At 39.3% G+C, this 22,112-nt stretch overlaps 1 protein-coding gene and 2 pseudogenes across 1 annotated transcript; 2 read left to right on the top strand and 1 right to left on the bottom strand.

The window, feature by feature from the left end:
- Positions 1–11,810: 11,810 nt before the first annotated feature.
- On the bottom strand, positions 11,811–12,854 carry taar10 (trace amine-associated receptor 10). The gene has a single exon (XM_059513450.1). It carries the CDS (start codon positions 12,852–12,854, stop codon positions 11,811–11,813), a length of 1,044 nt encoding a protein of 347 aa, XP_059369433.1.
- A 2,555-nt stretch (positions 12,855–15,409) lies between these two features.
- On the top strand, positions 15,410–17,373 carry LOC132107384 (trace amine-associated receptor 13c-like; annotated as a pseudogene).
- Positions 17,374–17,699: 326 nt separating this feature from the next.
- LOC132107383 (trace amine-associated receptor 13c-like) lies at positions 17,700–20,850 on the top strand (annotated as a pseudogene).
- Positions 20,851–22,112: the final 1,262 nt, after the last annotated feature.

The raw sequence follows: 22,112 nt of genomic DNA, 5'->3' as shown, positions 1-22,112 counted from the left end.
AACTCAGCTGCTGAGTTACAAACAGAGTGTGGGCTTTATGTGTCCACTATAGGATTGAGCGGTTATCAGCACCACCATCATTGATTTGGTGCACTAATTGTGCAAAATGAAGGTTTGGATATGTTTTATTTAATTAATAAAGTCTTTACTGTGTTTAAAAAAAAACATTCATAGCTATGTATTCTGTGCTAGATTAACTGAGACTTGTCGTGGCACTTGTATACTGTTGTTTTTCTCTCGTTGGCCTGATTGCTTCTGTTGTTCTCATTTGTAAGTCACTTTGGATCAAAGTGTCTGCTAAATTATTCAATGTAATTATATTATTAAATACAATGCAATATAAGGAGTCAGTCCGCTGTGTAACATTGAGTCGGAGACGGTCAGATCCATATCCAGTAGTTTGTTAAAGAGAATGGTCAGACAGGCAGAATTCAGGTAACAGCGTCAGGCGTGTCAAGGAATATCCAGAATTAATAACAAGCAGATGTCAGGGCAGGCAGCAGAGAATCACAGTCGTTATAAATAATCCAAAGTCAAACACGGAAGGAACAAACAATAGGAAACCAATGCAAATTGGTTTGCAATAAATTTCAATGCAACAAATTTCTAGGAAAGAAATGCCAGACAGGACTAAACAAGACTTTGCACTTATTGAGAGTCCAAACACAGTTTATATAGGAGAGTGGTAATAGGGAACACCTGGTGGTTATTAGCCCTAAGCACAGGATTATGGGAAATGGAGTTGGGAATGGAAATACAAAATGCCAGAGTCCTGAGTGGAGTGCCCTCTATTGGAGTTCATGGGCACACCAGCTGATGATCGTGACACGCTGCATCAGCAGCAGTCACTTCGCATGATGGTAATGCCTTTCAAAAGCAATTGCCTTTTGTAACATAGATTGATTTTATTTTATTTATTATAATATTGCGTTTAATTTAATTGGATGTTAAAATATGTTCTCTAATCTCAGTACTGTTTGTTAATGGGCAGGTTATGAAGTCAGTCACAGCATCTTTCCTTTGCTTTATGAGTGAAATGCGAGGCCGCAGTCTGAAGTTCGCAGTTCAAATAAAAATAAAATACCGGCACAAGATTTTTGTAAAAAGCAATTACAAAGAACGGTTGAATACACTTAAATTAAAATGCTACTTTTAGATGTTACATTTTTTTTATGTCTAAAATGCTCGTTAAATGAGTTTAAATGCATATAATATTGTAAACTATGCATATTCACCCATATAAATTAAATTTGTCTTGTATTTTCTCCATGTGTTCTTAATAAATTTAATAATTAAATGCTTAATAAATTTTCATCTTGTGATTATTGCTGTTGTATCCAGTAATTCTGTGTGTGATCTTTAATTTTCCAGCCCATATTAAGGCAGCAATATATTATATATATATATATATATATATATATATATATATTGTTTTTTTTTTTTTAAATAGTTGACTTAAATAAAACAACCAGAATGTTGGGTAAAAACATTAACCCAACCAGATCAAAATAACTCATGTGTTGAACCTTTTCAAAAGGAACACTTTTGTACCTATTAGGTTCTAATATGTTTACTTTAAGTACTAATAATGGATACAGTCACCACATAACTAATTTCTGTATTGTCAAAAATGTACAGTAATCGAAGGGATTTCAAATCAATGGATTTATTCAATAGAAAACATTCAATCAGGTTAATACAGCTAATTTAACACTCTGAAAGGGACTACAAATAATGCTGGGTACATACCAAAGATAATCAGGCTGATTTTGGGGCGATTTCCCCCCTTACGACAATTCTAGCTTGGTTCTACAGATTATTTTATCAGATTTTTCCTCGGTGTGAGGTGTGTTAAGAGTGTCCGAACCTGATCAGAAGAACATCAGATGTCAATGTTTACAGGATTCGAGAAATCAACTCCGACAAAGTGAGGGTAGTCCATAGAAATCTGTTGTTATCTGTGAACTTCTTACCAGTTGATGAACATCAGGAATCTGATCAAAAGGATGATGACGTGAATGATGAAACTGATCTTCAGGAAGTTGATCATGATGACTGAACTACAAACTGGGTATTAAGTAATCCTGATGGTTTTGATGAGGAGGATAAACATACAAACTGTACAGACTTACCTGACGTGTCAGATTGTGTGTCAGAGATACTGGACTCGGCAAGCACTGATGCTGGGAACTTGCAGGAAATAAATGATGTAAATGTGACAAGTGATGTTGATTTGCCTGAAGAAGGAGGTCAACACTCTAACTCAACTCGAGCAGAACAAGACATGAATGAAGTCATCCAAGATGAGGAATCTGTGGTGTGCTCACAGCCAAGACAAGTTGAGGCTGTAGTGACTCGAACTAGACATGGCAGAGTCATTAACCATCCTAAAAGACTGATTTATGAAATAAACAAACAACACATAGACAGTTCAGACTCTACAGTGAGTTCTTTCGTTTATTTAGTTAAAAGCATTTTTACATAGTGTTATATTTGATTTAATGCAAAGTAGAGAACACCGAAACAAATTGATAAAGAGATTAGAAATCAATTGAGTTATTACATGTTGAAATTTTTGAGGTGTAACAGGCATCTCTTTAGTCTACTTTCAGACTGGGGTTAGGCGCCTCCTTTGTCTCTAGGTACTTCTTATTGAAGAATCCATTGATTGACTGATAGTCATACTCCATGTGCAGTTTGTCTTCTCTTCTTTATTAATTGAAAACCTAAAGTGAGAGTTGCATACCCTTTTTTTTTTTTTTTTTTTAATCTTTCTTCACTGTTGGTTTTTCTTGTTATGGTTTGTCCACATTAAGCAGGATTTATGGGGGGTGTATGTAACGGGATAAATATTATAGAGGGTTCTTTAAGTAAATCCTGCTGTAATGTGATCGCGCTTCCTATTGGTTGCGCTGGTGGCGCTATAGCGCACGGAGTTCGAATGAACTGCAGCAGAGCTAGAGAGAACTGCTGTGGGTGAGTCGTTTCTGTTGCAGCTCCACATTAAAAGTAAAAAATATTGCTTTCATATCGAATGTTAGAAGATGTATGTCAGGGATTGCACACAGTTGACATTAATTGATTTTAGAGTGTGTTTTCTGTTCGTATTTCTGGGTAGTTTGATAGTTTTATTTCTGTTTGCACGAACTCAATCTTTTAATGTGCGCCATTTTTCCATGTGCTCTCTAAACAACTGAAATCATTTCTTGAACAGATGGAGCTGTATTAGCGCGACTCACAATTCTCTTCATTCCACTGCTCTGTGTGCAGGTAATTGTTTTCATAAAGCATTTAAGAATTTACATTTGTTTAGAATGTTTATTGCAAACTGTATTTTGTAGAGCTCTCAATTCGTTGTTTTACTTAATGTTTTCCATTTAATTTTATTCTACGGTTACCATAAAATAGATGATTACGATTTTGTACTATATGATCACAAAACATTACATTTAGAAAGAGTATTGGCAAAAGTTTGTATAATTTCCTGGAGGAATTGCATTTCAAAAATTGTTTTAATTTTGTTTGTTGTTTAAAGTACAACAATGTGAGTAAACTGTTATACTGAGAACAGCAGAGCTAGAGAGAACTGCTGTGGATGGAGCTGTACTAGCGTGACTCACAATTCTCTTCATTCCACTACTCTGTGTGCAGGGAAATAAATTTCAATATCATCCACAATCTGAGTGTGTGTGAGTGCTGTGGAAGAATGGGGCAAACCGGGCCAGATTAAACCAAAGGTCACATATACATATATATATATATATATATATATATGCTAAATCATGAACACAATGACAGGGTGAAATGGGCTGTGATGGATGGGGCGCCAGGTAAAATCTTGCCTAGGGCAGCAAATTGGTCAGGGCCGGCCCTGGAAACAGGGGTTACGTGTTAGAACGTAATTGTGGTGTCACAAGTGTGTTAACATGTGAGTGGTGTATATTTTCTTGTCTGTCTCTTTTTCGCTCATTAGAGCAACAGGTGCAGCTGCTAAGTGGGCGCAGCTGAAGCATCTCAACGTGTGGATATAAGCAGTGAGGATTGTTTGTCCGTAGAGCTCACCCTCCTGCTTCCTTGGTGTAGATTGTGTGTGTATGACTGCTGCTTAAAACAGTGTTGTGTTAACCCCGAGAGAGCTGTGCTGTGTCCCAGTTCATGTAAAACTCCTGGTGAGGAATTAGAACTGGTAGTGGTATTAGGCTGGTAATTCTATTTGCAAACTATAGTCATCATTTACTCAAAGTAAACTGTGATAGAGGTTTTTGGCCCTTTTATTTCCTTCCTTATAGTTTTCCCTGTTTAATGGTCAGCAAGGGAGGTAAGGATTTACACCCTTTTCTTTGGTGTCGCTCTCGATGCGCGTGGCATATAACATAATGGGGGCGAAAACAAAGGGGAAACCTCAAATTCGGTGAGTAAAAATAAAATTTTTCTTATCTTACCATATATCAAACCATTTTGGTGGGGGAGGAAATATGGAGAGTGAGGTTGAAGCCTTTTATTAGCTCTCCATCTGTGGAGCAGTTAGATCGATTAAAAAAAAGTTTTAAAATATCCGTTTCATCTTCGGCATTAAAAGCTGATATCAAAAAGGAAATCCTGTCTGAGTTTATAACTCTTGGTATTTTGACCAAAGAATCTGTACCACCTGCACGTGAGTTTGATCCTGAGGTGGCACTAAAGTTAAGAGAATTAGACTTGCAAATTAAGCGTCAAGAACACGAGACCTGTTTGCTAGGGTTAGTGAACTAGAACTCGTTAGTTTAACAAAGCAGGAGGGTGAGCTCGACGAACAGACAATCCTCACTGCTTACATCCGCACGTTGAGATGCTTCAGCTGCGCCCACTTAGCAGCTGCACCTGTTGCTCTAATGAGCAGGGAGCGAAAAAGAGAGAGACAAGAAAATATACACCATTCACATGTTAACACACTTGTGACACCACAATTACGTTCTAACACTCCTCCCCTCGCCAAAAGATTAATGGCTAGCCTACATCACATTGATCTTTTAACCTACTCGACATTTTCAGCAGTGTGCGCTCTGGACAGCGCATCAGCAATCAGGTTTTCAGTACCGTGCTTATGGAAGACCTCCAAATTAAACTCCTGTGTTTGAATTGTACATGCGATTGAGAAAAAACAACGGATTATGGTTCGTATAAACTTGACAGGGAACGTGGACCCACCCAGATAAACCTCGAAATGTTTCAATGCCATCAATAACGCGAGAGCCTCTTTTTCAATAGTGCTATACTTGTATTGACAGCGATTTAAACTTTTTCAAGAAATAACACACAGGTTTCTTGATGTTCATTTCTGACATCTGCAGAAGGACAGCTCCTGCGCCTACCATAATCGCGTCAACCTCAAATTGGAAAGGGCGTTCAAAGTCAAGGGCGGCCAGGATTGGGGCATTACACAAAAGGTCTTTCGTTCCAGAGAAAGCACGTTCACAATTAGAAGTCCAGTTAAAACCTGATGACGGTCGGAGAAGGTCCGTTAAGGGTGCAATAAGAGTTTATCACATTTTGAAAATCTTTGTAAGATGTAAAAATATATTTTGGTGTGTACCCAGCATAATCTATCAAGTGGATCCTCACTGTTTTGCAAGTTTCTCAATGTGCAGAACTCTCCCACTTGAAAAAGACAGCCCACTTCAAGAATTATTCAACTGGTTTCACTCATTAAACACACTTTTGCACTACTTTTCCCTTTTTATTTTGAAAGTTTGATGCAGTGTTCATTCAGTCATTCAATCAACGAGTCAGGTTAAAAACCTTTAGACACAAGTACATATACAAATACAAACACCACTTTAAGAGCATGCACAAGCACACACAGGATTTAAACCCTTGGTAAAATTACCATAAAGCAGACCATGTAAACCGACAGCATATATTCAAACATTTACCATTTACATAGGCCTACATGAAACTACATGTGTGTGGTACGCAAGTATTTTTTATTTGATCCATTCCAGTTCAATTGATTGGCTAATGACTGGCAAGTCATGGTTGTTAGTATTCTTCTAGTTACATTATAGGTCTGACTGCACTAACTTGCATGGGCCAAAAAGGTACAAAAGTCGCTCTGGGCCTGAATGGGCTTGCCTACACTGAGCTGTCATGAGATTAATGTGGACAATCTCTGGTCTGCTCACAGAAAATCCACAGTGAGCCCAAAGTTGTAGTCATCGCCTGGGCAAGCCCACACTGGGCCTGTTTAGGTTTGGTGTGGGCTGACCCTAGCCCACTGTGCCCGCAAAAAGCCAGCAAGGGCCCCATAGGGACATGTTTGCAGGGCCAGCATTTTTTAGAGTGTACGGAGAAGTGGATGAATTTATGTGTTGTAAATCCAACAGACTCTGACTTCATTACATTTATGCCAACATTGGGTGCTAATTTATGCAAAATCTAGTTTAAAATCAAAGATATATAAAGAAATGATACATCAGTTATGAAGGGGTGTTTTTCTCAAAAGCATAGTTAGCAAACTATGGTCACAAGTTTGAGTCAACAGTTCAAATATCTGGAGTTTCCCTAAACCATAGTTTAAATGAACATTTGCAAACATAAAAACTTTATTTGTTTTCACACTGCCAAGGACTTTGTCACTGCATGTCGCCAGTGGCTGGCAGTCAGGTTGGTAATGGGCGTTCACATCACACTACATGCAGTAGATACCTTAAAGTTTTCATAAACAAAGTTCAGGTCAACACACAGGAACGCCACGTGCTTAGATGTGAGCAGTGCAGGAACTCAGGATGTGCTCTATGACGTGTGGCCAAAGGAACATGTGCACAGGGACACACGCACACCCAGGGCCGGCTTTGCCGACAGGCGACACAGGCGGCCGCCTGGGGCGCCATCTGCTGGACAGGGCGCAAAATTGCAGAATTATAAAAAAAAAAAAGTTAATTAAATGTATGTATCGTATTATGAAAGCTGCGCACACGCAGTACTCTTTTACTGTGCACTGTCCACACACTCCTTGTATTTGTCCATTTCTTTTACTAGATTTACAATCCTAAAAAACGACTGAGTCACTCTGACAGGCAGCTGTCAAACTCACCGCGTTGCTCAGCAACCGGGAGTGGCGCAAAAACATCTGACAGCTGGTTTTAGCGCTTTAAATGATGGGGGCCCTGCGCACACCCTTGTGATGCGGAATACATTTCTCTGCACTTTGTTAGCTTGCAAAGACCCTGCAGCTCTATGCCATTCCTGCCTTCATTACAATGCTGTGGTGTCTGCTGTCATCTTCTGCATCTCTTATGGCATATTTATTGATTCTTATTAATAGACTCTTGACTTAAAGTGTGACCCCATTAGACCATTCTATCTAAAGGCAGTCATGAGACTGCTCTGGTTCCCAGGAGAGATGCCAGGACCCGTCAGTGCTAATCAGCTGGAGTTCACAGCCAGCCAAGAGGGCCACAGTCATTCCTCAAATTATTACAGTAACATTTAACATAGTTTAAGTTATCAGTAAAATATAGACTATAAATTAAATTATCATATGGTCAGTAATATGTTCACACGATATGTTGTGTCGGTTAGACGAACCGGGTATCCCTCGCTAATCATCCACCCTCCTTCTCCCGTGCGACTTGTGCCGCTTCTTGACATGGGTTTAACGATTTATAAAAATTATATAATACACTTGTATATTAATGGTAAGGTACTTTACAGTCAGAATTGATTGGCAAGCAGCTGCAGTTACTTCTGTTTAATGCGGTATTGATTGCAATTGGTTAATGTTTTCAATAAAAAGCAACCTATCTACAATGAACCGAGAGAGAAAGTTAGATACAGAATATGCTGGGGAAGCAACGTAAAAAAGGGCACCAAGCCTCTCGTCAGAGGAACTTGAAGTTTTGCTGGACCTTGCCACCAGGTCAGAGATCACACCCCTATGGTCCACTATAACCTGCACGTTTATGGCCGCGTAACCCTTTCGCGATAAGTAACCTACGCCTGATCAATCACTGATGGATTGGCGATAGGCATGAGTGTGCCATCCACCAGGATGTAATCCCCGGCATGGCGCAGAAGGGCGTTGGTGACAGTGTGGACGCACCTCCACACAGAGGTCTTGATTAGGCCGTAGCCCTCTCCCACGACCTCGATGAAGCTCCCTGTAGCAAAAAACATTAGCGCTGCAAGCAGCTGGACTTCAGGGCTTAAAACAAAATTCCGCCACGTTAGCCTGGCAAGCGCAGGTCTGAGATGGTCCAGCAGCTCCATAATGACCTGTCTTGGGAGGTGAATTTTTTTTTAATATTGCCACGTCAGGCAAAATGTCAAAAGGGCTTAAGTTTTGCCGAATAAAAAAAAAATTGACATGGACTAAACGGCTCCACGTCCAGCACTGTCTTTGATTGAATACAAGGACACGTTGGAATGGGACACCACCATGCTTACCCATTTATAGATCTTAGCCATTTAGAGCCAAATTGTTTGCCAGATTTTAATTATCAAAAGTGATTGCCAATTCGCTTTAATTACATTACGAAAAAGCCTAGGCTAATTACCACCATATTAGTTCTGATACCACACAAAGTCAACTTCATAAATAGGCCTGTATCCATTGCGAACATCATTTATTATGAGTCTTAAAATGTCCATAACATAAAATCATTGTTGAGCCACAACATTGTCAACATACCATAGCAGGGCTGGCGCTCCGCACACGCACATCACGCACTGCGCGTAGGACACCAAGTGCTTGGGGGGGGCACCAAAAAATCTGGGTCATGAAAAAATCATCACAATAGGCTACTAGTATAAATAACAAATAAAATATTTCTAAAAGCATGTTAATATACAAAAGCAATACAAAAGTAATATAGGCCTAGACCAAATTAGTCGAGAAAAAGGTGAATCTCTGTGCCAGTCTCCCTCTGGTGCCCCCCCTTCCCCACCTCCCAGTGGTCTGTTCGATTATGCCTCAATCAATGTCAAATTTGGCAGACACCGACCTCAGACATGGCCTCGAAAAGGCACCAAGAGTCAGGGGCGGAAAAAAGAAGAGACAGCGGGATGATGCTCGCGTGTCGATTGCAGGTAAGACAATGTTTTAAATAAAAATGTTAGTTTTGTAGCCCTTGCGTGTAGTATGCATGTCCAGGGGCGTCGGCGCGTCCGCGTCGCTAGTAGTGCAAAAGATCCAGGGCTTTTAGCCCTGCATGTTGAGTCTTTTATTTTAACGGGGTCCGGGGAAATTGTGAAACTTGGGCTGTTAAAGATGCAGTTTGTTTGAGAAGGAAAGGAAGGCCAATCGTTGGGGTCCTCATCGTCATATTTGAATGACAAATAAAGCTAATTTTCCCCGTACGTTACAGATGTGTCATGTGTGCATATAGCTATTAGTGCAGAACGTTCCCTATTGAAATTTTTTCGCTTCAATACAATGTCTATCTGCCTCCGTCTGAACTTTAGAAAAACCCTGCAACTGAACGTGATGTGATTTTGCCAAATTAGACCGCTTAGATAAAGATTTTTCATTGTTGTACTATGGTATGCGGTCATTTTCAAGAGGTTCGGCCAAGGGTGACATCTGTTGGTGAAATTGCAATTAGAAAAAAAAAACCCACAGTCTCAGTGTTTGTATATTTTCATATTCACTGAGTTGTCAAATTATTAGGGCTGGGAAAAGATTAATCTCGATTAATCGCATCCAAAATAAAAGTTTGTGTCTACATGATATATGTGTGTGTACTGTGTATAATTATTTTGTATATATAAATTATATATACAAAATAATTATACAAATTATATAAATTATATATACAAAATAATTATACACAGTACACAAACATATACTGACTCTCCCTGTCACAGTTGCCTCTGCTGAGCGAAATTTTTCAAAGCTCAAACTCATCAAAACGTACCTGCGTTCATCAGTGGGGCAAGAACGTTTAAGTGGTCTGGCTGTCATCAGCATCAATGGGGACGTGGCTCAGAAACTGTCATATGATGACCTGATAGCTGATTTTGCAGCTAGGAAATGTAGGCGTGTGCCTCTGTAGGGCCTCCGACAACTGATGGTAGTGAAAATGTTTAATATAGTTCTATAGAATAGCAGAATGGTCTCTTTATAGAGATGTAGTCCCTCTGTTGAGTAATTTCTACTGTGCAGTTATGCATGGTTATTTGCAGTTTAAAATGTGCACTTTAAAATTCATACTTCATAAAATTCATACACTTATACTGTTATTTGCACTAAACTTTTTTTGCACTTTTAACTTTCTGTGTTTACATTGTTCCGTTCGAATTATTCATTTGCAGCAGTTATTTTGGAAGTAAAGAGAACCTAACTAAGAAATTCTGAATCGTAGTTATTTCTTTGGTTGGTGGGTGGGTGGGTGGTTGGTAGGGGGGGGGGGGTGGAGGCACCGCCAAGCATTTGTGCTTAGGGCACCCAAATGGCTAGCGCCGGCCCTGTACCATAGTTTGACTTGTACTGCGCTGATTTCTAAAGACTGCTGTACAGTAGCGTCTTGGGCTCAAACAACGCTAAGAGAGAGCTTACGAATGGTCCAGACCAACCTTACGAAAGTGTGACTTACAGAAGATATACTTAGCGTACGAACGTGTCGGGAATCGTGCCATAAGGTTAAGACAGAGGTTAAGGAATAGGTTAACTACTTACTAGCGATAAGAACGTTTTGGGGAACCGGGCCCAGATATCTTACCAGAAAATGACTTTTGTAGAAGTTGAAGTCACCGTTAAGAATATTACTTGAGTAAAAAAGTCTTAAAGTATGTGATATTTATTGTACTCAAGTACAAAAATATTTTTTATATATATCTTAAACATACTAAAGTATTGAAAGTAAAAGTACAAGTAAATGCAAAATGGAAAAGAAGCAAATAAATATACAGAAAAATGTTCATACACAGCTTGAGTAGCAATATTGTGTTCAGTTTGAACTCTTTCTTCCATTTTGTAGTTTTAGGTAAGAATAAGAAGCACTTCTTAGTGTTTAAGTACTTACGGGAAAGAAAAAAAACATTATTTTCCAATGCTATCGCTTTAATTATTCAATATAGGGTCTCTACGAAAAAGCTACATAATTTTAATTATCACAAAGATACTGAGAATGTTAAGCTTAGTTAAATTAAAAACAAAAAAACATATAAAAGCAAACAGGAACGATGAAGGTGGGTAAATAATACCACATTTGTTTTCAGTAACTATCCCTTTTAGTGTCAGAGACACAAAATTGATAGGTCTAATTGTGCTTTGGGGGCTTTCATATGATTCATATGCTTGTTGAATGTATTGTAATAGGGTATTAAATGAAAAACATTTAAATATGTTTAAAATGGGACAAATGGAAAGGGGCTGAATGCTTTCAGATTTTTTACTTTTAGGTTCCTCCAGGGTATCTTGGGAAGAAACATTGTCTTTGACACTGAAAGGAGAAGTAGTCTGCTTATTTAAGGAAGAAATTCTACTCTTGACAGACTTGACAGCAATATTGTGAATATACATGTGAGTTGCTTGCAAAACTGAACGTTATGCATGTAATGGATGGGTGTCAAAAGAATAATGATGCACAGTGATGCACTTTGAAATTTGTTCATATTATAAAGGATTATATAGTCTAACTTTTATCTGCAGACATTTCAGGTAGTGGCTCAGTATAAATAATGCATGTGTCATCTGGTTATTTGGCATCATGTTTACTGTGCAGAGATGAAATTATAGTTATATAAATATTAAAACATATAAGCAGGACATTTCTGTTTGCTTAAATTTATATAAAAATTATTTACAAGAGATTCCTAATCACGAGTCATTCCTAATCACGTCTTTCCATCAAGTCAAGTTGTGAAGAATTTACTTGAAATATTTTGGCCAAAAGAATGATTCTCAGAGCTTTTCTAAACCATCTATAAAAGAATGCATACACAAAAGGGTTACACAGAGAATTCATATATCCAATCCACAAAAAAACATCAAATACGGTTGGTGGTATTGTGTAATCAAGAAAAGGATCTACTAGATTACAGAAGAAAAATGGTGAGATGCTGACAAAAAATACCCCCATGATGATAGCCAGTGTTTTTGTGGCCTTCCCCTCACTTTTATTAATAGATACACAGTTTTTCTTGCCCATATGTGCTGAATGCTGTATAGACTTTGATTGTTTTTGTGCAACAAGGAGAATTTTTAGATAAATGCTGACAGCAATTATTGCGGGAAGGCCAAAAGCAAGAAATGAAGAAATGGTGCTGGCTGCTGCAGTTTGAAAGATGATACAGGCTCCTTTACAGTCTACATTACTGAAATAAAACTCCTCATCACCCATAATGTTGAGTTGTAGAAACACCATAGAAAATCCAACAAAAGCAGCCAGACCCCAGCTTAGGGAAATCATAATGAGGGAAATGGGAGGTGTGATTTTACTTCGGTACTGAAGCGGATGACATACGGCATAATAGCGATCGATTGAGATGAAAGATATGTGCAAAAGAGATGTGATGCATAACATAATATCAACACTGCTGTGTATTTTACAGAACACGTCTCCCAAGTACCAGCAAGTCTCAACAGATCGCAGCATGCTCGGAGGCATCACAAAACCTCCGATGAGCAGATCGGCCACGGCCAGAGAAAGAGTGAGGTAGTTTGTTGGCGTGTGGAGCTGCTTGAAATGAATGATGGCGATGATAACCACCAGGTTTCCACATACTGTGGTAAGCGCAATGGCACTGAAGAACAAATAAAGCAAAATCTGAATCTCTGAAGGGTAGACGAATCTCTCACATGAGTTGTTGGAAGACTCAAAACAGAGAACAGGCCCACGGTCAATCCTTGTTTGAGTTGAATTGTTTAGGTCCATGACCAGCTGGTTGTGCCTGTTCAAAACAGACAAACAAACACACATTTATTTATAAGCAAATAATTCACTGCTTTTCTTATTATCTTAACAGCAATCTAATAGTTAGATTTCAACCCTAACCCTAACTACACAAAAACATTATAAGCCCTGCAGCTTGAACATGAATCACTCCATTAAACATTGATGACAGACCTTACCTGTCTACAAAAGTGAACATGCAGAAAGCACTTATTTATATCCTCACCCCTCCTGCATTGCATCACTACTGTCACTACATCCATCATCTTTCAACAACAGAAAAGCTTTTCCTATGAGATTTCCCTCGATTTTGATACTGAGTTACATAAATCAATGAATGTAGTCTGTTAAACATACTATTTTTTTTCATCTTGGTGCTTTTATGTTCCTAGATATTTGATAGTTATTACAATTAGCAGAGATCGACTTCTTGGATTGATTTTTATCATGTATTTATTATTTATATTTGGTTATTTAAATTACGTTCGGGAACCCAGGGAAACACAAGAGATGAGAGATCCAAATGCAGTGTGGGTTTTAATGGGTAATCCAAATCAGAATCCAACAAGCAGGGGTCAAAACCAAAAATCAATCCAAACAAACAGGGAATGAAACAGGAACAGGAAACTCGGAAGGCGAGGAAACTGGGTGACGGAAAGAAAGGACTCCATTAAAACAAACAGAAACAGACAGGTTAATATAGGCAGGTGAATGACTATCAAGTGAAGACACCTGAGTGCAATTAACAGGAGTGCAATTACTGTGATGAAGGGACAAGGCTTTGTGGGAATTGTAGTGCCTGCGGTGAGGTGCCTATGGGGAAGTGAGACCACTAGTGGAGACTCAGGGAAACAGAGACCGGACAGCGTGACATTACCCCCTCCTCCACGGAGCAGCTACCAGATGCTCCACCCGAACACAAGACCAGACCAAGGAACACAGAGACCAGGAGGGAGGTGAAGTGGCGGAGGACCAGGGGGAGGGACGGAGGGCCAGGTAATATGGGGAAACAGAGACAAGAAGTGCAAGAAAACAAAAACAAGGAGACCAGGAGGGAGGTGGACCGGCGGAGGATCAGGGGGAGGGACGGAGGCCCAGGTCCATAGAGGGAAACAGAGAGAAGAAAAATAAATTAATAAATAAATAAAACAAAACAACAACAAAACACAAGTCCAGGAAGGAACAGAAAGTTCAGTGGCCCAGGGCTGAACTGACAGGGTAGGAATCCAGAGTAGAGCAAGGTGGAATTGGAGCCATGCGGTCGAGACAGAAGCCCACCAGAGCGGCGCAGAAGACCACCACATCTTTTTGTTGAAAATGTCCTTTAGGGCCGCATCATTATATCCCATACCATCCGCCAGGGTCCAGAACACTTTTGCCATACCACCCACCTCATTGCCCTCTTGGTGGAGGGTGGTTAATTGTATGAATTTTTCCCTTCGCTCCACCATACTGGCTGGGGAACGAGTATGAAGTCCCGCACCGCTGGATCTCGACATGATGGAGTCCTTCTTTTACATTCGGGAACCCAGGGAAACACAGGAGACGAGAGATCCAAACGCAGTGTGGGTTTTAATGGGAAATCCAAATCAGAATCCAACAAGCAGGGGTCAAAACCAGAAATCAATCCAAACAAACAAACAAACAGGGAATGGAACAGGAATAGGAACAAGAAACTCGGAAGGCGAGGAAACTGGGTGACGGAAAGAAAAGACTCCATGAAAACAAACAGAAACAGACCGTTAATATAGGCAGGGGAATGACTATCAAGTGAAGACACCTGAGTGCAATTAAAAGGAGAGCAATTACTGTGATGAAGAGACGAGGCTTTGTGGGAATTGTAGTGCCTGCGGTGAGGTGCCTATGGGAAAGTGAGACCACTAGTGGAGACTCAGGGAAACAGAGACCAGACAGTGTGACAATTTTAAAATATATTTTATGTGTATATTTTATAGTTTTGTCCAGACCCAGGCGATTCCAAAAAAGTTGGGACACTGTACAAATTGTGAGTAAAAAAGGAATAGAATAATTTACAAATCTCATAAACTTATATTTTATTCACATTAGAATATAAATAACATATCAAATGTTGAAAAATCACATACAGGAATGCTACTGTAATGGAAATCACAACATGGGCTAAGGAATACTTCCAAAATACATTGCCTGGAAAGGCACCATCAGTGCTGAAAGTTCTGGAACAACATATGCTCCCATCCAGACGTCGTCTCCTTCAGGGAAGACCTTGCATTTTCCAACATGACAATGCCAGACACATACTGCATCAATTAAAACATCATGGCTGTTTAGAAGAAGGATCGGGGTACTGAAATGGCCAGCCTGCAGTCCAGATCTTTCACCCATAGTAAACATTTGGTGCATCATAAAGAGGAAGATGCGACAAAGAAGACCTACGACAGTTGAGCAACTAGAAGCCTGTATTAGACAAGAATTGGACATCATTCCTATTCCTAAACTTGAGCAACTTGTCTCTTCAGTCCCCAGACGTTTGCAGACTGTTATAAAATGAAGAAGAGATGTCACACAGTGGTAAACATGGCCTTGTCCCAACTTTTTTGAGATGTGTTGATGCCATGAAATTTAAAATCAACTTATTTTCCCCTTAAAATTATACTTGCTTAAAAAATGCTTAAAGGGATAATTCACCCAAACATGAAAATTTGATGTTTATCTATTTACCCCCAAGGCATCCAAGATGTTAGTGACTTTGTTTCTTCAGTAGAACACAGACTGAGATATTTAAGTCCAACCGTTTCAGTATATCGCTCATATAATGTAATTGTATGGAATCCCAGCTAAAACATACAATACAAAAAAAAAACCAAGCACAAACAAAACCAAATTAAACCCTGCAGCTCGTGACGATAAATTGATGTGTAAAAACACAAAACGGTCGGTTTGTGCAAGAAACTGAACAGTATTTATTTATTTATTTATTTTACCTCTGATTCACGCATTGTCTAAACTGTTCTGTTCTTCTGAGCGCGTCCTTCTATGCGCGTTCTCAGCAGCAGGAGCGTGAGGCATCTTCTTCTGCTTGCTTTAGGGTGGATCGCAGACTTATAAGTCTTGATGCCTTCCTACCTTGGAATGCATCCTATGAAGGCAGCATTTTTCAGTTTTCGGATGCAGCCAGAGTGTCAATGATACATTTGAGAGATTGGTGTCAGTAATCTTGGTTTGTGTTCTACTGAAGAAACACCGTCACCTACATCTTGGATACCCTGGGGCTAAACAGATGAACATCAAATTTTCATTTTTGGGTGAACTGTCCCTTTAACAGGGTCAGTGAAGCCCTTCAGATGAAATATGAGACATATGATGTTTGAAGAAAACTCTAGGTGAATTTCACTGAAGTCTTTTTACAATGCAGAACATAAATTATATTCTGCATCGCTTCCTGTCAAGATGTAAAAGTGTGAAAATGTAATATTTCTGTGCATTCAGGATTGAAATAAGGGCCTTTGCCTTTGAAGGAGTGGACTGATTGTCTTTGAAAATGTTAATGTGTGTAAAAAGAATACATTCAGTCAGTGAATGTGTGTCAGTCTGAGTATCAAATGTCTTTTTGATTCCTCCATTGAAACATCATACCTGTGTAATTTCTGACTCTTGAGAAATCCAGTTGTGGAAATAACTGGTTGTTATATTTATCTCTCCTTCATCTAAATTTGTTTGTGAGCTGAGGGACTTATTAAATGTGATAAACATGTTTGCAATATATCCTGCTGTTTATCGGCACATTCACACCTGTCCTCATTAAACTCCAAAAGAATCACACTCTGACTCTGATTGATCCCTACAGGAGTGAAAACTTTCACCTCAGAGCATCTGGAGTTGTCTCATTCTGATTTTGCTAATTAGATAATACGGAATAAGAAGTAAAGTTTAAAAAATCTTATCTAATTTTTATTGCTATTGATCGACATCAGGCTGTTTGTTTTCCGATTCAGTATCCTACAAGAATAACCATACCTGTCGCATGGGTCATGGTGATGATAATTTGGAGCATAGCTGCATTATATTCTTATGGCTTAGTGTATTCAAAAGCAAATGTGGAAGGACTGGAAGAATACTGTGAGTCAATATACTGTATGGGAAGTTGTATTTTGTTTTTCAATCCATTGTGGTCAGTTTTAGACACATTACTAACTTATTTCTTGCCTTGTTCCAAATGATTGGTCTGTATGCCAGAATTTTTGTAGTTGCTAAAAGGCACATTAGAACAATCGGTGAGGCAAACCAGCATGAACAAGAGAATATGTTTAAAAGCTCCCGACGATCTGAACGAAAAGCAGCAAAAACTCTTGGTGTGGTCGTGGGTGCTTTTATTATTTGCAAGTTACCATTTTTTAGAAACTCTTTAGTGGATCCTTATATCAACTTTTCCACTCCTTTTGTTCTCTTTGATGCATTTGGCTGGTTAGGCTACGTTAACGCCACCATAAACCCCATCATATATGGCCTTGTCTACCCATGAGAATATTTGAACCGAACTCCTCTGATATCAGTGTCTTTACTGTGTGTGCAGCACACTGATACTTTGTAACCTTTGCAAATCACATAAATAAATACAGTGTAAAATCAGATGCTTAAACTGTGCAAAATTAAATGGTGATCTAAAGTCAGTTCTCTGACACACTTTGGATGGTAAATATAGATTCCATGCCAAATGTGGAAAGACATGAATTCTGATTTGATGATTCAGACATTTTTAAAATGTATATTTTATTCCGTTTTTAGTGTACAAAAGTGGTATGCTGACACACTGTTACCTTGATAAAGTGGAGAAAATTAAATATACTGATGTCACGGGTAGAGGTCTTCACAGTGCACCCGAGACCCGTCGACCCAGGACCCGACCCGGGTTCCATACGGGTTGGGGTCTATATTTTAAATGATCAGCCGGGTCCGTGTCGGGTTCGAGTCTATTACCTCGGGTCCCGGGTCTGTTTAACATTTTGTGTAATACCCGTGCGATCGGAGTCATCGGACTCGGAGAACACCCGGCCGTGATCAAAGCATTTTAGGTTGATACAGCTAGCACGCATGTGCAGTCTCGAGCGCATTTCATTTTTCTATGGCAACCAGTGAGGGACACTTCGACCGCCAAACCGCGTTTTACATTTTCTCCCATTTTTATAATATTATAAATCCGTATAATCTTAAAGTTTTAGTAGTCAGATTCAGACTCGATGCAGAGCAGAGAGCACAGAGATCAGATGATAGCAAATAAATAACGTCAGCGGCCATGGCATTGCACGAGCGATCGTTATTATAGTTCAAAAGGGCAAACAGTCGAAGTTATTATGCGAATTAACTCGAGTCAGAATGTACATGTGCACAGTAGCATTTGTCATCCGTCACCGTGACATCAGGTGGACTTTTGAAGCTGAAATAATGAGTGGATTCAGCTTGGACTTGGAATAACGAGAGGAATAACATGAATAACTTTCTTGTCGGAGGATTGTAAAGCATCCCAGGCAGTCAGGTAGAGAGACTACGGCTCCTTAAATTAGGTAAGACAAAAAGCTGTATTTTTCGCAACAGGTTTATTGACTTGTAATAGCAATTTATGGTGGAATATTTGACAGTCGGGTCAAGTCGGGTCTGTGTCTTCCCGGCGGGTTCGGGTCCAGATTTCAAATAATATACGGGTCCGGGTCGGGTCCAGGTAGGCATTTCTCGGATCTACACGGGTCCGGGTCCAGCTTTTGAAATATTAGACTGGTCCGGGTCGGTTCGGTGTAGTACATTACGGGTCTCTTTCGGGTTTGGGCACGAATTTTTGGACCCGTGAAGACCTCTAGTCACGGGTGACAAAAACGCTCAGCGAGCGGAACCCTCTTGAAGAGTCACGAGTTTCTCGAGGGAACGATTAGTGTGCGACACCTCCCACTCCGGTTCCGGGTGTGGCAGAAAAATTGTCTGGCCTGTTTAGAGCTAATGCACTGCAGGTGCGAGAGAGAGAGAGAGAGGAGCGGCGTTCACATAGGCTTCCTGCTTTACAAGCCAAAGATAAAAGGGCTATTCAGAGAAGTTTCGGGGAGTTGGGCACAAGCCTGCTCGGGGAAGTTATTGGGGTGGGCAGGTTTCCTGATGAAGTCCCCAGGGAAAAAGGTTCCCTATTGAAGCTGTCTGCATTAGGAGGGTACTGGGCTGTGATGAAGCCTCAATGGGGTGCAAGCTACCCATTGAAGTCTGCTGGAACAGAGTTCGTCGGTGGGAATTTGCTGGACTAATTTATCGATTGGATCTGAGCTGGGAAGGGAGAGAGAAAGATAAGTGAATCGATTTCATCTTACAAACATTCGAAAAGCTTGAAGAGGATACAGTGAATGTAAATCTGACTGTTGGGGAAGCTATGTGTTTCAGAGTGTGCTGAAGAGGTATTGAGGATTGAATATCCCCCACGGGAGTGTAACGAATGGATTGAAGCCTCTGATCAGCCCTACCGTGTGAATTACACTGAGTGAATTGCAGTGCTTTTGCCTTATTGTTAGACATTGATTCATTGCTGTGGATTTGTGGTGAACACGAGTGTGGTGTGCTTTTGCTGAGAAGCGGTCCCAAACCTTGCTTATACGTTTGTGAAAAGTTATGATACCTACTCACCGTCAGAATCCCAGAGTGATACAGCTGAGCTGGAAGGAACATATTGCTGTGGGGAAAATCCTTGCCTTCTTACTTACCGTCTGAGTCTGGAAGTATGCAGCCTTGCTGAGGAAGTAAGCTTTTAGGGTGGTTGGTCATCCGAGTCCGCCCCGGTGACACTATGTTTTTAAAGGGCAGGTTTATGAATTGGGCCCAATAAATCTTTAATGTTTAGGGCTAAAAATAAGACTGAAGGTAAAAATGTTTATAATATTTACATTATGTAGCACAGAGGTGGCCAACAATGGTCTTGGAGAGCCACAGTCCTGCAGAGTTTTGCTTCAACCCTAACCTCAAACACACCTGAACCAACTAATCAAGGTCTAGGAGTTATTAGAAAGCTAAGGGCAGGTACATTTTTATCAAGCTTGGAGCTAAATTCTGCAGTACTGTGGCTCTCCAGAACAAACGTTGGCCACCCTTAATGTAACAGGCTTGTTTGCCTTTTTGTCTCTCTGTGCAGTTGAAACGGCATTAGATGTTATGATCCATGGTGCTGAATTTTGATTCATAGGATTTATTTCAGCGAAAACAGCATAGTTTTATTTTATACTCGACCAAATGTTTTTTCTGGACTAATCAGTCTGTACACTCTCAGAAAAAAAAGTACAAGCTGTCACTGAGCAGGACCCTAAACTAGAAATGCCCAAAGGTATTTCGACATCAGGCTGTTTGTTATCCACTTCAGTATCCTACAAGAATAACCATACCTATTGCATGGGTCATGGTGATAAGTTGGACTATGATTGCAGTCTATTCATATGGTCTGCTGTACTCAAAAGCTAATGAGGAAGGACTGGAGGAATATATAGAATCAATATATTGTATAGGACATTGTAGTCTGTTTTTTAGTAAATTATGGTCTGTTTTAGACATGTTAATAACTTTTTTCTTTCCTTGTTCCGTCATGATTGGACTGTATGTTAGGATTTTCGTAGTTGCAAAAAAACATGTAAGAACAATCAGTGAGGCAAACCAGCATGATAATGAGAATGTGTTTAAAACCTCTTGACGATCTGAACGAAAAGCAGCAAAAACTCTCGGTGTGGTCGTTGGTGCTTTTATAATTTGCTGGTTGCCATTTTTTATAAACTTTGTTATAGATTCTTTCATCAACTTTTACACCCCACTTGCACTCTTTGAAGTGTTTGTCTGGTTAGGCTACATTAACTCCACCATAAACCCCATCATATATGGCTTTTTCTACCCATGGTTTAGGAAAACCCTTGCTCTCATTGTAACAAGGAGAATTTTTGAACCAAACTCAACTCAACTGTTTTCACAGTTTGAGTTAATATTTTAAGTCAATATTTTTATACTTACTGAAATCATTTACAACAAAGAACAGTGTAAATAGCATGTGTTTTATTTGTGCAAAATTAAAAGATGATTTAAGTGACTCTGACACTGGAAAATCAAAAACAAAAGCAATACATCTTAGTTTAGTTAGTGAATGTGTTAAGTGCAAATGTACAGAGGTGGACAAGTATGCAATTCCATTACTTGAGTTAAAGTACAGATAATACTGGTCAAATATTACTCCAATACAAGTGAAAGTTGTAAAGACTGTAAAGATTTTTCCTTACGTAAGTTAAAGTACCTAGGCATCATTTTATTATTGTTGTATGTAATACTTGCAGTACCTAAAAAAAAAAGTCATGTTTTAAAGAAGGAGAAAATTCACCCACCAAGCTACAAAGTAAAAACTTTCTATTTGACGTCCTTGATAGAAATGTAGTGTAGTGAAAAGTATGATATATGTCTTTCAAATGTAGTGAAGTTAAAGTCATAAGTTTTCCAGAAAAGAAATTGTTCTCTGATTGTGTCAGAACTATTGTGGTATATCACCACTGGTGCTGAAGTCTTTTGGTGCATGAAATAACATTCATAGATATAGGCCCTACTAGGCCCAAAAACATGAGCAAAAATAAGTAATTCTGGCACACTGTGCCTTATGTATAACATTAAATACATATTGCCTCCCAAATGATAAAAACAATGAGTTGAATTCTGATTTGATGGTCCAATCATTTCAAAAATTTATGTGACATAAAAGATTTTAAGTCACGTATAAAAGAGGAATGCTTAAGGCACACATATTCAGTAGTTTATACATTCAGTATTATTCAACCAATGTCTATAAAAGCCTTTATGAGCAAGGAATCCCTTAGCAAACTTAATAGTTCTGTGTTGAAATAGATTTCTGCATTTTAAAATGGCACCACAGAACACATATCCAACTCAGATCAAGCTTAGTGATATACATTATCAAATAGGAAAATAGTGCCTCAGTGCAAAAGGACAGTAGTAAACACTCAATTTTCAGATAAAGGCAGTTCATCACTGAATTCAGGGATGTCATCATCCAGTTCAAATTCAGTTCAAATAGTATCTGTTCAATAAATTCGATGATATCGCTGGAAATTAAGTGTCCCCAACTAAACAAACTAGAGGTGACAAATATTATCCCATGCATGTTCCATATAACCTCCAAAGTGTTCTGGTAGGGTTTGTCAAGAAACAAATAGAAAATGTAATCTATTATTAGTTGAAAGTCTCCAGTCA

This window comes from Carassius carassius, chromosome 27 (assembly GCF_963082965.1).
Source record: "Carassius carassius chromosome 27, fCarCar2.1, whole genome shotgun sequence".
Taxonomy (NCBI): domain Eukaryota; kingdom Metazoa; phylum Chordata; class Actinopteri; order Cypriniformes; family Cyprinidae; genus Carassius; species Carassius carassius.
This window is presented reverse-complemented; position numbering and strand designations above follow the sequence as displayed.

Excerpts from the sequence above, each read along its gene's own strand:
- taar10 (XM_059513450.1), bottom strand. The coding sequence starts at position 12,854 with ATGGACCTAAACAATTCAACTCAAACAAGGATTGACCGTGGGCCTGTT.